This window comes from Podarcis filfolensis (assembly GCF_964270895.1).
Source record: "Podarcis filfolensis genome assembly, chromosome: 18".
Classification (NCBI taxonomy): Eukaryota; Metazoa; Chordata; class Lepidosauria; order Squamata; family Lacertidae; genus Podarcis; species Podarcis filfolensis.
Window position 1 is genome coordinate 11,613,914 of NC_139622.1, and position 12,793 is coordinate 11,626,706.

The 12,793-nt window shown below is 50.8% G+C and overlaps 1 protein-coding gene across 10 annotated transcripts in view; it reads left to right on the plus strand.

The window, feature by feature from the left end:
- TCF3 (transcription factor 3) overlaps positions 1–12,793 on the plus strand; it is a 90,091-nt gene extending 77,298 nt beyond the window's left edge. For 4 of the 10 annotated variants that reach the window (XM_083594545.1, XM_083594549.1, XM_083594543.1 and 1 more), the window contains exons 18-20: positions 7,143–7,369; positions 8,409–8,553; positions 8,834–12,793. In XM_083594545.1, coding sequence (XP_083450671.1) covers positions 7,143–7,369; positions 8,409–8,551 — 370 coding nt within the window. In that variant the 3' untranslated portion in view covers positions 8,552–8,553; positions 8,834–12,793. The remainder of the gene's footprint in view (positions 1–7,142; positions 7,370–8,408; positions 8,554–8,833) is intronic. The other 6 variants (XM_083594546.1, XM_083594544.1, XM_083594542.1 and 3 more) reach the window with 2 other exon arrangements.

Consider the following 12,793-nt stretch of genomic DNA (forward strand, 5'->3'; position numbering starts at 1 on the left):
GTGCCCTTCGCTGAGCTTTGGAGATTTGCTGAGCTTCAGGGGGGCTGCACGAAGCACGCCACAAATTTAATAAATACAAATTTGATCAATGACAATGCTAATCCAAACAAGTTCTCCCGTCCGCACGAGGATTTACTCTTGTGGAGTGAAACTTCCCCGTCCTCCCTCTGTACCCTGCAGAGTTAGGGGAACCCACTGCAAAAATTTTGGGTGTGTGTGCGAGAGGGAAAGATCCATCGCGCGAGAGGAGACCTATTCACACGTGGGACCCCCTGTGTTGCGGGAAAGCCGCTCAGTCTGAGCTTTGTTGGGTTTTTGCTTTAAAAAAAATAATAATAATAATTTATTATTCATACCCCACCTGTCTGGCTGGGCTTCCCCAGCCACTCTGGGCGGCTTCCAACCAAATATTAAAATACAGGAATATATCAAACCTTAAAAGCTTCCCTAAGCAAGTCATAGCAGGTGCTCCCACATCTTAGACCAGCAAAAGGTGCTCTGGAGAGATGAGCCTGGTCTTTTATTATTACAGCCGTACCTTGGTTCTCGAACGTTATGTGTTCCAGAACTCCGTTTTACGTCCGGAAACCAGGGCGCAGCTTCTGATTCCTGCAGCCAATCGGAAGCCGCGCCAGACGTTCGGATCCCAAAGAACGTTTGCAAACACTCACTTCTGGGTTTGCGGCGTTCGGGAGCTGTAACATTCGGGGTCCAAGGTACGGCTGTATTTTGAAAACCACCCCTCTCTCTCTCTGCAACCTTTGTCCCTCCATCCCAGCTGCCAAGTTAGGGATGAAATCATCTGCGCAGAGATAGTTGGGGAGCCGGGCAGGGGAGCTCGGCCGGAGGCAAAAACACGAGCCCCCCTTCTCTGCCAGGCGGGCTCCGGCGGGAGAGAGTCAGGCTGCTTTCCCTTCCTCTCTGCAAATGTCTTTCCCCCCTGCTTGGCTGTGCATGCAAGCCCTTAACTTTTCCTTCCTTGGAATCTGTGAAATGGGTGCATCTTGAGTTCAATATCTTCGACAGAGGTGGGCGGGCAGAGGGGCAGTGCGCCTGGTTTTCGACCGTACGGAACCTGTGCCCCGTTCTTCTGTTCTGCTCCTTCTCCCCCTTCCATTCTGGAGCTTCCATTAATTTCCCCCTTTTCGTCTGCCGCGACATGTATAACTCTTTTATTTTGTTTCCCCTGGTCTCTTTTTCTCTCATGTATACGCTTCGTTTGCTGCCGCCACCCTCTCTGCCACCCCTTCTCTGCTTTCCTACAGACAGACCCCAGCCGTGACCCCCTCGGTGGTTCCAACCCTGTACCTTGTACTTGCTGCGTCCTTAGAGAGACAGGAAAACCCAGGCGGGCAGCAGCGGGGCGGGGGAAGGAATAGCCTACGAGCAGAAAGGCAGGGGCACCCTCTCCGAATCTTGAAGTCTGTGGCGCATCTCCTTTTTAAAGTTATTCTTTTGCCACGTTCCCGAAGGCGACGCGTTTGGGACGGGTCGGCCGCTGGCGTCCCCCAAGCTGAAACCCGGCCAACTGAATTTGGCCCACTGTCCAGCTGTAGTCTTTTGGCGCAGACGGGTCGCCTGTGGAATCGTAGATTTGGGAGGGGGTCCCTAAGGATCATCCAGTCCAACCCCCCGCGACGCGGTTGTCCCAAATGTCATGCCCTCCAGATAGAGGAGGGCTTTTGAAGTCCAGACACAGGCAGGCAGCCCCAAAGGAGCAGCTTTCCCTATGAACACAAGAGAAGGGGGTGTGGGGAATCCTTACAAGGGCACATACATATTTCGAAAATCACAATGCACTGTGTTGGGTGGGGTGTGTCTCCTGCGCATGTGCAGAGTGTAGGAAGGTCCGGGTTGCCGATCCTGTTCTTGCAGGTGCCCCAAAGTGAACAGCGCCCTGAGTTTGACAACAAACCTCCCCACCTGCTCTCCGCAACTGGCAAAACTGCTTCCGATACTGGAAGCAATAGACAGCCGGCTTAACTCGTAGTTATCAATAGCCTTATAAGAACACCAAGGACGCGGGTGGTTTGTGGTCTAAACCACAGAGCCTCTTGGGCTTGGGTTTGAATCCCGACTCCCGTTGCTCTGTCCCAGCTTCCGCCAACCTAGCAGTTCGAAAGCACACCAGCGCAAATAGATAAATAGGTACCACTCCAGCGGGAAGGTAAATGGTGTTTCCGTGCGCTCTGGTTTCCGTCGTGCGCCAGAAGCGGTTCAGTCCTACTGGCCACATGACCCGGAAAGCTGTCTGCGCACAAACGCCGGCTCCCTTAGCCTGAAAGCGAGATGAGCGCCGCAACCCCAGAGTCGTCCACAACTGGACTTAACTGTCCAGGGGTCCCTTACCTTTACCTTAGGGGAGATAGTAGCGCTGTAGTCTAAACCACCGAGCCTCTTGGGCTTGCCAATCAGAAGGTCGGCAGTTCGAATCCCCGTGACGGGTTGAGCTCCCGTTGCTCTGTCCCAGCTCCTGCCAACTTAGCAGTTCAAAAGTATGCAGGTACAAGTAGATAAATAGGTACCACTCCGGCGGGGAGGTAGACGGTGTTTCCATGCGCTCTGATTTCCGTCATGCGCCAGAAGCGGTTCAGTCCCGCTGGCCACATGACCCGGAAAGCTGTTTGCAGACAAACGCCGGCTCCCTCGGCCTGAAAGCGAGATGAGCGCCGCAACCCCATAGTCGCCTTTGACTTGACTTCACTGTCCAGGGGTGCTTTACCTTTTTATAAGAACATCAGGAGCGATCTGTAAGCGGTGTCAGACCCAAGACCCGTCCATCTGCTGGGATAGCTCAGTCGGCAAAGCACGGGGCTCGTAATCTCAGGTCCGCAGGTTTTCTAAGAATAATAAGTAAAAAAACTTGTCTGGGGTAGCTCATCCCAAAGACTAGCTAGCTATGTCACTACGTGGAGAATCGCTTCCTTTCCTCCAAATCTCCCAGCATCCAGCTGTCTGGGGAACCGACGCAGCGGCAAGACATCTGCCCTGCTTGCAAAAGGTCGCAGGTTCGATTCCCTGCATTTCTTGCTGGGGGCTGGCAGATACTTCCTCTCTGAAACCCTGAACGAATGCTGCCAGTCTGTGCAAACGACACTGGTCTTGATGGGCCGATGGTGGAAGGTAGTTTTCTAAGGTTCGCCGGATGACCCCCCCCCTCGCTTTTGTAGCCACAGAGAGGCTTAGGCATTTTCTCCCCCTGCTGCGTAACTTTAAAAGTGAATCGCAGCCTTTTTTATTTTTTAAAAAGCATGCATCGCTAACCTTCCCCCTGGAAATTAATTCCCCTGGAAATAAAGGGAAACGTTAAGATTCCTAGTGTTTCAAAACCACCACGTTCTCTTTAGTAATACAATGTTTATCATGTTTCCAATTCCAAGTTGACTTCAAATTAAATAGTTTCATGGGTTGGCTTCCTGCCCCAAACCTCCCCAGTGTTTTCGTTCGAACCCTTTCCCGCTGCCTTATATACAGCGGTACCTCGGTTTCCGAACGTCATCCGTTCCGGAAGACCGTTCGAGTTCGAAAACTCGACACGGGAAGCCGCGAAACAGAAAACTTAACGGAAGTTTGACTTCCGATGCACGTTCGAAAACGGAAGCGTTTGCTTCCGGGTTTACGGCGTTCGGGTTCCGAAACGTTCGTCAACGGAGACGATGGGAAACCGAGGCATCACTGTATATATCAAACTCTCGGCTAATATACCCCTCTAATATTTCCCCTCCACTGCTTCTGTCTCAAATCCTGCTTCAGGTTTTGGGGGGTTTTTTTCCCAAACAGTCCCTCCCAAATAAACCAGGGGGACTCTGAAACAGCGCTGGTTCTGAGTCCGATGTTGGCACGGGTCTGAGCTTTGTGCCGCGTCCAAATTCAGCCCCCCTCAAGTCCCAACGGGGGCACAGCTGCCCCCCAATGCAATATGAACTTCCTAGGCCAGCTCCCAATAGACTGTGATCTACTCGCAGTATTAAAAAAATCTGGCAGTGATTTATCCATTGTCGTTGGATGGGCCAAAGTTGTTGCGCATTTTTGGGGAAAGGCAAAGTTGTTGTTGAGCTTTAAGCCACAGTTGTTCAGCTTCCTCACCCCCCCTTTTTTGGGGGGGGAAGATCTCTGAAGGGTCAAAGGTCTACCAGGAACACCCCGCGATTTTCCAGTAGATCACAATCTATCTGTTGGGCATGCCTGTCCCAGGCCAACGCAGAAGGCGGTTTCGAGCAAAAATTTGCAAGCATGCAAACGACATGGATGGGACGCGGGTGGTGCTGTGGGTTAAACCACAGAGCCTAGGACTTGCCAATCAGAAGGTCGGCGGTTCGAATCCCCGCCACGGGCTGAGCTCCATTTGCTCGGTCCCTGCTCCTGCCAACCTAGCAGTTCGAAAGCACGTCAAAGTGCAAGTGATAAATAGGTACCACTCCAGCGGGAAGGGAAACGGCGTTTCCGTGCGCTGCTCTGGTTCGCCAGAAGTGGCTTAGTCCTGCTGGCCACATGACCCGGAAGCTGTACGCCGGCTCCCTCGGCCAGTAAAGCGAGATGAGCGCCGCAACCCCAGAGTCGGCCACGACTGGACCTAATGGTCAGGGGTCCCTTTACCTTTACCTAAACCACATGGGACCAGTCCGCATCCTCTTGTCGGATGCAGGAGATGCCCTTGGGTACCCCTTTTTTGCACATCGCAGGTGAGGGGAGTCTTGTCCGCTTGTGGGCCGGATCCAGCATCGAAATTCTGATGCTCTTTACACCTTTTGAGCGTAGCCGTAGGTCGTTTTTTCTGCCTTGTTCCGGATATCAAATGCCAAGAGGCGGGAGAGATTGATTCTAGGCAACACCTACAGGCGCAATCAAAATTGTTCCAAACCTGCCCCCCCCCCCTGCTTGCAAATCAGGTGAAATTCCGCTGGAAAGGCAACTTTGACGGGCTTCTCTTTAAGTTGCTTTTTCAGACGAATTTGGGGAGAAAACCGCTGAGAGCATACGTTGTGCGGAGCGATTTCCGTGGCTTTTGTAGGATTCCGCTCCTTGCAAACAGCTGGAAGTTTGCAGATGTTGAGAATAAACGTGGTTTGCAATGGGAGGGGTGTTGGATGATTTTGATTGCAAATAATAATAATAATAATAATACTTTTTCTAAGAGAACAAGGTGAGCTCATGCACCCTTTTCTAGAAAAACAGCACTGATCATTATTAATAATACGAATACTCATCACAACAACCTTATTCCGGGAAACCCAGCCAGATGGGCGGGTTATAAATAATATGATTAATTGTTATTATTATCTTTTAAGAGCCATTAAACAGTGGAACAGACTCCCTTGGGATTTGGCGAGCTCTCCCTCCTATTGGAGGTTTCTAAGTGGAGGTTGGGTGGCCATCTGTCGTGGGGTCAGACTAGATGAGCGCTGGGGGTCCCTTCCAACTCCACAATTCTACGAGTAACCCGCACAATGCTTATTATGGTGAATATTTAGGGAGGGACTGCAACCTTGGGAGGATGGACGTACCACCACAACCAGGGTTGTGGTCTTAGCCGAGCTTCTCCTCCAGTCGCAGTAGACCTGTCAGTTGCGGGGTGAACGTGTACCATTACCCAGTCTTGACACATCTCACCCCACGCTTTCCAGCTCTGAACAGAGACCCCCCCTGGGATATTCACTCTCGAATCTCCCTGGAGGTAGGACAATCTCCTTCCTTCCAAACAGCGAGGTTTAGATTTCCAAAGGCCAGCGCGGTTCGGTTGGGCTGTCATTGAAAGGACCAAAATCAACATCACCAAACAGGGACTCTGGGCTAGCTAGGCTTAAGCCAGGGGTCAGCAACCTTTTTCAGCCGTGGGCCGGTCCACCGTCCCTCAGACCTTGTGGGGGGCCGGACTATATTTTGGAAAAGAAAAAAAAAATGAATGAATTCCTATGCCCCCACAAATAACCCAGAGATGCATTTTAAATAAAAGGACACATTCTACTCATGTAAAAACACACTGATTCCCGGACTGTTGGTGGGCCAGATTGAGAAGTTATGGGGCCCCTGGACCTTAGTTTGCCTACCCATGTTCTAGTAGCAGGTGGTTCCCCAGACTTGCTTGCCTGAACTGAAATTCAATACAGATAAGACAGAGAGGTTCTAGTATAGGGGTCAGCAGACTTTTTCAGCAGGGGGGGTCGGTCCCCTGTCCCTCAGACCTTGTGGGGGGCCGGACTATATTTTGAAAAAATAAATAAATGAATGAATTCCCATGCCCCAGCAAATAACCCAGAGATGCATTTAAAATAAAAGGGCATATTTTACTCATGTGAAAACACACTGATTCCCAGACAATCCGCGGGCTGGATTGAGAAGGCGATGGGGCCAGATGCGTCCCCGGGCCTTAGCTTGCCTACCCATGTTCTAGTAGTGGGTAGTTCCCCAGTCCAAAGCACACATTCTACTCGTGCAAAAACACCAGGCAGGGCCCACAAATAACCCAGAGATGCATTTGAAATAAAAAGACACATTCTACCCGGGCCTTCGCTTGCCTACCCCTGGCTTAGAGAAACTGCTAAGCGACTTACCCAGATCTCGTGGGACTCTGGCTCCCGTCGTGACCATTGGCCATGCTGGCTGGCTGGGGCTGATGGGAACCGGAGTCTAAAAACGCCCGTCCCCAATTTATTGTGTTGCTTCTGCAATCGGCTACCCCAAGAGAAACGGTCTCCCTTGGAGTTTTGCAAGCAGAAGCTGGGTGCCCAACCGTCCCGGGTGCTTGAGCCAAGATCGTTGCGTCGCTAAGGAGGGGGTTGGACTGGATGACCGCTGGGGGGCTCCCTTCCGCCTCTATGATTCCACGGTTCCAAAGTGCCAAAAGAGTATCATCCCAGAGGATAGGGGGACAACTGGTTTTCGAGTTTGGTTTTGCCCGTGTTGCAAAATGGGCGCGCACGGCACGGGCAGCGTTCAGCAGCTCCTTGTCTCTGCGGTGGAACGAAAAGGCTCTCCTCTTCCTCGTCTGTCAGTTGTGCCGTGCCGCCTTGGCTAGCCGCTGATGTGGACGTCCCCCCCCCCCCGCTGCCCACCTTGGCACCGTCCCCCCGAACCCGCCTGCCCCACGGAGTCCCTCCGTCGCTCCCCAGACTAACCCTCCCCGTGGTGCTGTGTGAACCCAGCAGTACAGATGAGGCGCTCTCACTGGAAGACAAGGACCTGAGGGACCGGGAGAGGCGCATGGCCAATAATGCCAGGGAGAGGGTGCGCGTCCGGGACATTAACGAGGCCTTTAAAGAGCTGGGACGCATGTGCCAAATTCACTTAAAAACAGACAAAGCGCAGACCAAGCTCATCATCCTCCAGCAAGCGGTGCAAGTCATACTAGGTTTGGAGCAGCAAGTACGAGGTACGGCGCCGGGGGGCTCCCCCCCACACACACACCCCGAGGTCTCGTCCGTCCCCCCCCCCCCGCTTTGTGCACATCTCCCGTCTGTGCTCTTTCGCTCGCTCATTCGCACAAGTGTCTCTGCCTCTCTCCCTTCCACCCTTTGCTTGGGGCTCCAGGTTTTGCGTCGCTTCTTTTCTCCTCCCCTTGCTCTCTGGTTCGTGGTCCGTGCAGAGATGATCCCCCATAAAAGAGGGGTGCAGCGGTGGGGCTTACAGCTTTTGAGCGGCAAGGTGGGGAGGGGGCTTGGGGAGGGGGCCGAGCACTCGGATGCCAACCCTCTCGCACTTTGTGCAGTCCTTATCCCTTTCTCCTTCTTGCCTCTTTCCCTTGGATGCTGATTGGGTGGGTTGAGTTGGGTTGGGTTGAGTTGGGTTGGGCTGAGTTGAGTTGAGTTGGGTTGGGTTGAGTTGGGTTGGGTTGAGTTGAGTTGGGTTGGGTTGAGTTGAGTTGGGTTGGGTTGAGTTGGGTTGGGCTGAGTTGAGTTGAGTTGGGTTGGGTTGAGTTGGGTTGGGTTGAGTTGAGTTGGGTTGGGTTGAGTTGAGTTGGGTTGGGCTGAGTTGAGTTGGGTTGAGTTGGGCTGGGTTGAGTTGGGTTGGGTTGAGTTGGGTTGGGTTGGGTTGAGTTGGGTTGGGTTGAGTTGAGTTGGGTTGGGTTGGGTTGAGTTGGGTTGGGTTGAGTTGGGTTGGGTTGAGTTTGGTTGAGTTGGGTTGGGTTGGGCTGAGTTGAGTTGGGTTGGGTTGAGTTGGGTTGGGCTGAGTTGAGTTGGGTTGAGTTGGGTTGAGTTGGGCTGAGTTGGGTTGGGTTGAGTTGGGTTGGGCTGAGTTGAGTTGGGTTGAGTTGGGTTGGGTTGGGTTGAGTTGAGTTGGGTTGGGTTGGGTTGGGTTGGGATGAGTTGGGTTGTGTTGTGTTGTGTTGGGGTTGCAGGTGGCTCTTGCCAGACCCGAACCTCCAGATTTCCTCCTCCTCCCCTCCACTTCTCTCTCTCCTCTTGTCTCAGAACGTAACCTGAACCCAAAAGCAGCCTGCCTAAAGCGCCGCGAAGAGGAGAAAGTGTCTGGCGTCGTCGGGGACCCTCAGATGGCGCTCTCGGCATCGCATCCAGGTCTAGGAGATGGGCACAACCCCGTCGGGCACATGTAAAGGTACTCTCTGCACCTGTTCTGGGTCTTTACTTCGGAGCAGCAGGAATCTGTTCATTATTATTTTTCCAAAATCTACTCCGGCCCCCCACAAGGTCTGAGGGACAGTGGACCAGCCCTCTGCTGGAAAAGTTTGCTGACCCCTTGGCTAAGCAATTCAGGGCTGGGTCGGATGCAGCCTAGGATGGTGGAGTTTGCGGGCGTCGCTTTTGAGACTTGTGTTTTTGCGCGACGAACCTCCGGGCCGTTTCTCTTCTCACCCTTTCTCTCTCTCTCCCCGCAGGTGATTTCTTTTCTTCACCCTGCAAGCAGACGTCTGTAGGAAGAAGAGAAAGCTGGATCTCTCACACATCCCCCTCTCCTCCATTCCCCGACAACCACCGCCTCTCCGCACCAGAAACTCTAGTCCTGTTTCAAATACCGACGTGCGGTCCTTTTTTGGGGGAGGGGGGGAAACGGGCAGAGAAAAGTTCAGCGTGCTAGAAGGAACTTTTCTCTTTCTTTCTCTCTCTCTCTCTCTCTCTCTCTCTCTAAAGGAAAGGAAAAGCAACAAGTTTTATCGAAACAAAAAAATCAACAGCAAAGATTGCCTTAAGTCTATATTCTCGAACTTTCAGTGCATATCCTTCAGTTACCGAATTTCGGGGGGGTGTTGTTTGCGGGGATGTGTAACATTACAAATGGCTTGTGTTCACATAAGGCCAGCAAAAAGAAAAAAAGAAATTGTGCCTACGCATTTTATTTTTATTTTCTTTCTTTCTTTCTTTTTTTAAAAAAGAGAACATTAGTTACAATAATTTTTTTTAAACGTAGAACAAACATAGTAATGCCTTTTGTGGAGCTGGGGGGGTTTTGTTGTTTCGTTTTGGGTTGTTTTTTTAGCTTCTTTTGCGTATATGTTTTGTAAGCAACGACGGGGAGGGAAAAAGACGTGTAAAAAAAAAAGACGAAGAGATTTGTTTCTCCCCCCCCCCCATCGAACCGCTTTTTATTTCCGCCCCCTCCCTCTATCTCTTTTTCTCTGCTGCTGTTTCTATAGTTAATGTTGCATATTATTTTTTAAAAAATTAAGATCAACCAGAAATATTAAAAGTTTGTATTAAGAGGACTGGATGTTTGAAAACGAAACACAAAAACGGAAACTGAATTCAAGGACGGAATTGGGGGGGGGAGACACGGACGGTGAGAGTGTTGCGAAAATGTCACAAGCGTGAATTGAAATAGGCAGGTTCATTTGGCTAGGAGCTTCCACGGCGAAGGGTGTATTGATAACAGTCTCTGTCGAATTTTGAAAGGGGATGGGGGGGGAGAGACAGCAAAGCGATTTGGAAGAGTTTCCTCCATCCCGCACGATTCTCAAAAAGTCTTCTTTGTGCCCTTTGCTTCCATCTTAAACCTCACCCCCCAAAAAAACGCCATCTGTGGTCCCCCTTTAATGGAAAGCAAAGACACTACAAGGAACGTGAAGTCCTCTTTACGGAAGATGTGGATCTCAAGACAGCGGGAAGCGGAGAACTTTGGAAGAAAGCGCCGTCTTTGAAAAGCAGGATGGCGACGGGAGGACCGGCTCACGTTCCCACGGATTCCTTCTCCATTTTTCGAAAGAAGCACCTGAGCAAAACCAGCGCGGAACAAACGGAAAAGGAGGGAGGTTGGGCGCAATTTTTTAAAAAATGTTAAAAAGAACTGCCGGAGGCAGAACGAAGAACAAACGAGCCGCAACAAGGAAAAGGCGAGACGCCGAGGTTTTGCGGTGGGGTGCGGAGTGTGCGCGCGTGAGAGACGCTAGGGTTTCCAAGCCGGAGACACTCAAGCCCCCCAAGGCCAAACGCAGGACTTCAAACCGAAGACGGACCCGCTTTGCATTTTGCGAGCTGCCGGCCAGTGGGGCGAATACTTCCGGCCCCCCGCCAGTTTGCGGATGGAAAGCAGCTTTGCGCCCCTCTGGAGAAGGCTGCTGTTTCCGGCGAGAGGAGATGGCCGCCACGGCCTCGGATTTTGGGAGAGCGCGTCGACTTGTCCTGGTATCTCGTCCTCCCGAATTTGCCCTCCGGGGGGGCTGTGGCAAGTCTTTGGAGACTCTCCCATGGGTGCTGCAACCTCGGAGGTTTCAAATATCCTGGCAAGTTGACTTTGGGCAAATCTCGCTAGAAACACACACACTCACACAACTCCGACGGCAGAGAGCGTGGCATCCGGGGGGGGGGGCGCTTTACCAGCAGAGACGGGGGAAGGTCCTTGCTAGAGCCATGCAGGGGGGTGGGAAAAGGTCCTTGCTAGGGTGGGGACAGGGCACCCGTTTTTGCGGTGCGGGTGTCCCCGTGCCACCTGCCACTCAGCCAGTCCTCCCCCCTTTTCCACCCATCACCCGTCTTGGTTCGTCTCCCGTTGCAAATCTGATTTCTGGCAGAACCGCTTGGCGGTTCTGCGCCAAACTGGGAGTTTTTTGGGGAGGGGGGTGTTTTCTCTGGGGTCGGCCCGGGTCAAAGCAACTTTGCAGGAGCCGAGGACAAGATAACTTTGGTGTCTCCTCGTTCCCACCCCACCTTGACTAAATCTCTCTCTAAAGGAGAGTCGCCACAACTTCCTTTTCCAGTTCAAACGCCCCCCCCCCCTCGAATTAAAAAAAAAACCAGCTTCCAGTCCACCGGCTCCAAACAAGTTCTCCTCCTTCCTTCCTTTTCAAAGTTGTATTTTGTTTGAACAATTTGGTTCTGTTTTTATTGTGTTTTTGTTCCGTTCGGGGAAAGGCGGGGGGGGGGAGAAGCTCGCCTTTTCGGCCGGGGCGTGTCTACACTACAAACTCTTAAACCAGTTTCAGACCGGTTTTAACTATCTAAAAAAGGAACCCTGCCGTTTCCGTGAGGTGCGCTCAGAGATCCTTTGGCCAGAGAAGCAGCCCCTCTTTCCCTGCGTCGCGCGCCCCCCCTCCCCGCTCCTTGCAACCCCCCCAAGCGCCCTCTGCATTTGGGACGCTACGATAGCTTAAAAACGGGTTTGAAACTGTTTTTTTTTTCCTTTTTCTCTCTTTCTTTCTTAAAGTTTGTAATATAGATATGTCCCAAATGATCTTGGGATATTTATTTTTGTTGCGGGGGTTAGGAAATTTAAGAAAGGGACAACCAGCGAAATGAAACGAAACAGGAGGGGGGACCCCATATTTTTAAATTTTTTCGTGCCGGGTGGGGAGCGTTTTAGGAGAAACAGCACCGTGGGGGGGGGGATCTTAACTTTTTGTTTAAAAAAAGAGTTTCGCGCACTGCAGAGAACAAATTGTACCTTGGTTCCCGTTAAGCTATATTTTTTTAGGTGGGATGGGCAAGGCTGCGTATCCTTTTCAGCCTGTTTAGATTGTTTTGGGGCTCTTTCTCTCTCTTTGTTGCTATTGGGGATTTTTATATATATATTAAAAAAAAAGATAAAAATGGATCCTTGCTTTTTCATGGGGGGCGGGAGGGGTGAGTGGCCCCGATCCAGGTACAGTTAGCCATGACTTAAGTCTTAATGGAAAATGAATGGACTCGACGAAACTCTCTTTTTTTTGCTTTCAATGGACAAGGGGGGGGCGGTTTTAAGTCATGCCTAGCTGAAATTTGGATTTGGGGAGCAGGGGCCGCTATGGGGTGTTGTTTTATCCCCCTCTTTTTGCTGCCTACATTGTAAAATCCAGCTGTACGTAAGTGGCTGAGAATCCTTGTTATTAAATCAGATACACATTATAGTTTTGAAAGATATATATATGGTATAAATATATATATATGCCTAACCCCTGTTTTAAAAAAAAAGGAGGAGGAGGAGGAGGAAAATGGAAAGAAAAAGAGTATTTGGTGGGTGGGGAGGGCAACACAGAATAGAGGGGATGGACCCACATTTTTGGACTGAAATCACAAATTTCTGGGATCGGGCGGTTGGGGTTGGGGTAGCACGGGGTTTTAAATTGTGTTTCCGAGTGCCTCAAGATATGGATTGTGTTCATTTTTTAAAAAAATAATAATAATAATTTTATACAAGTGTCAAGAAAAAAAAAAACACAGCTGGCTGGATTATTTGGAATTTTTAAATAATCCTTAACTTTTTTAAAAGTAGAATTTTGAGAACTGTCCTGTATATAACAGTAATGTAGCAATAAATTTGACATTTTATAACAATATTACCTTCCCCCCCCTCTCCCCGTATCTGTCTCTCAGATGTTGTATACCTATCAATGAAAAAGTTGTAATAAAGGTTCTACCTTGTACTAAAA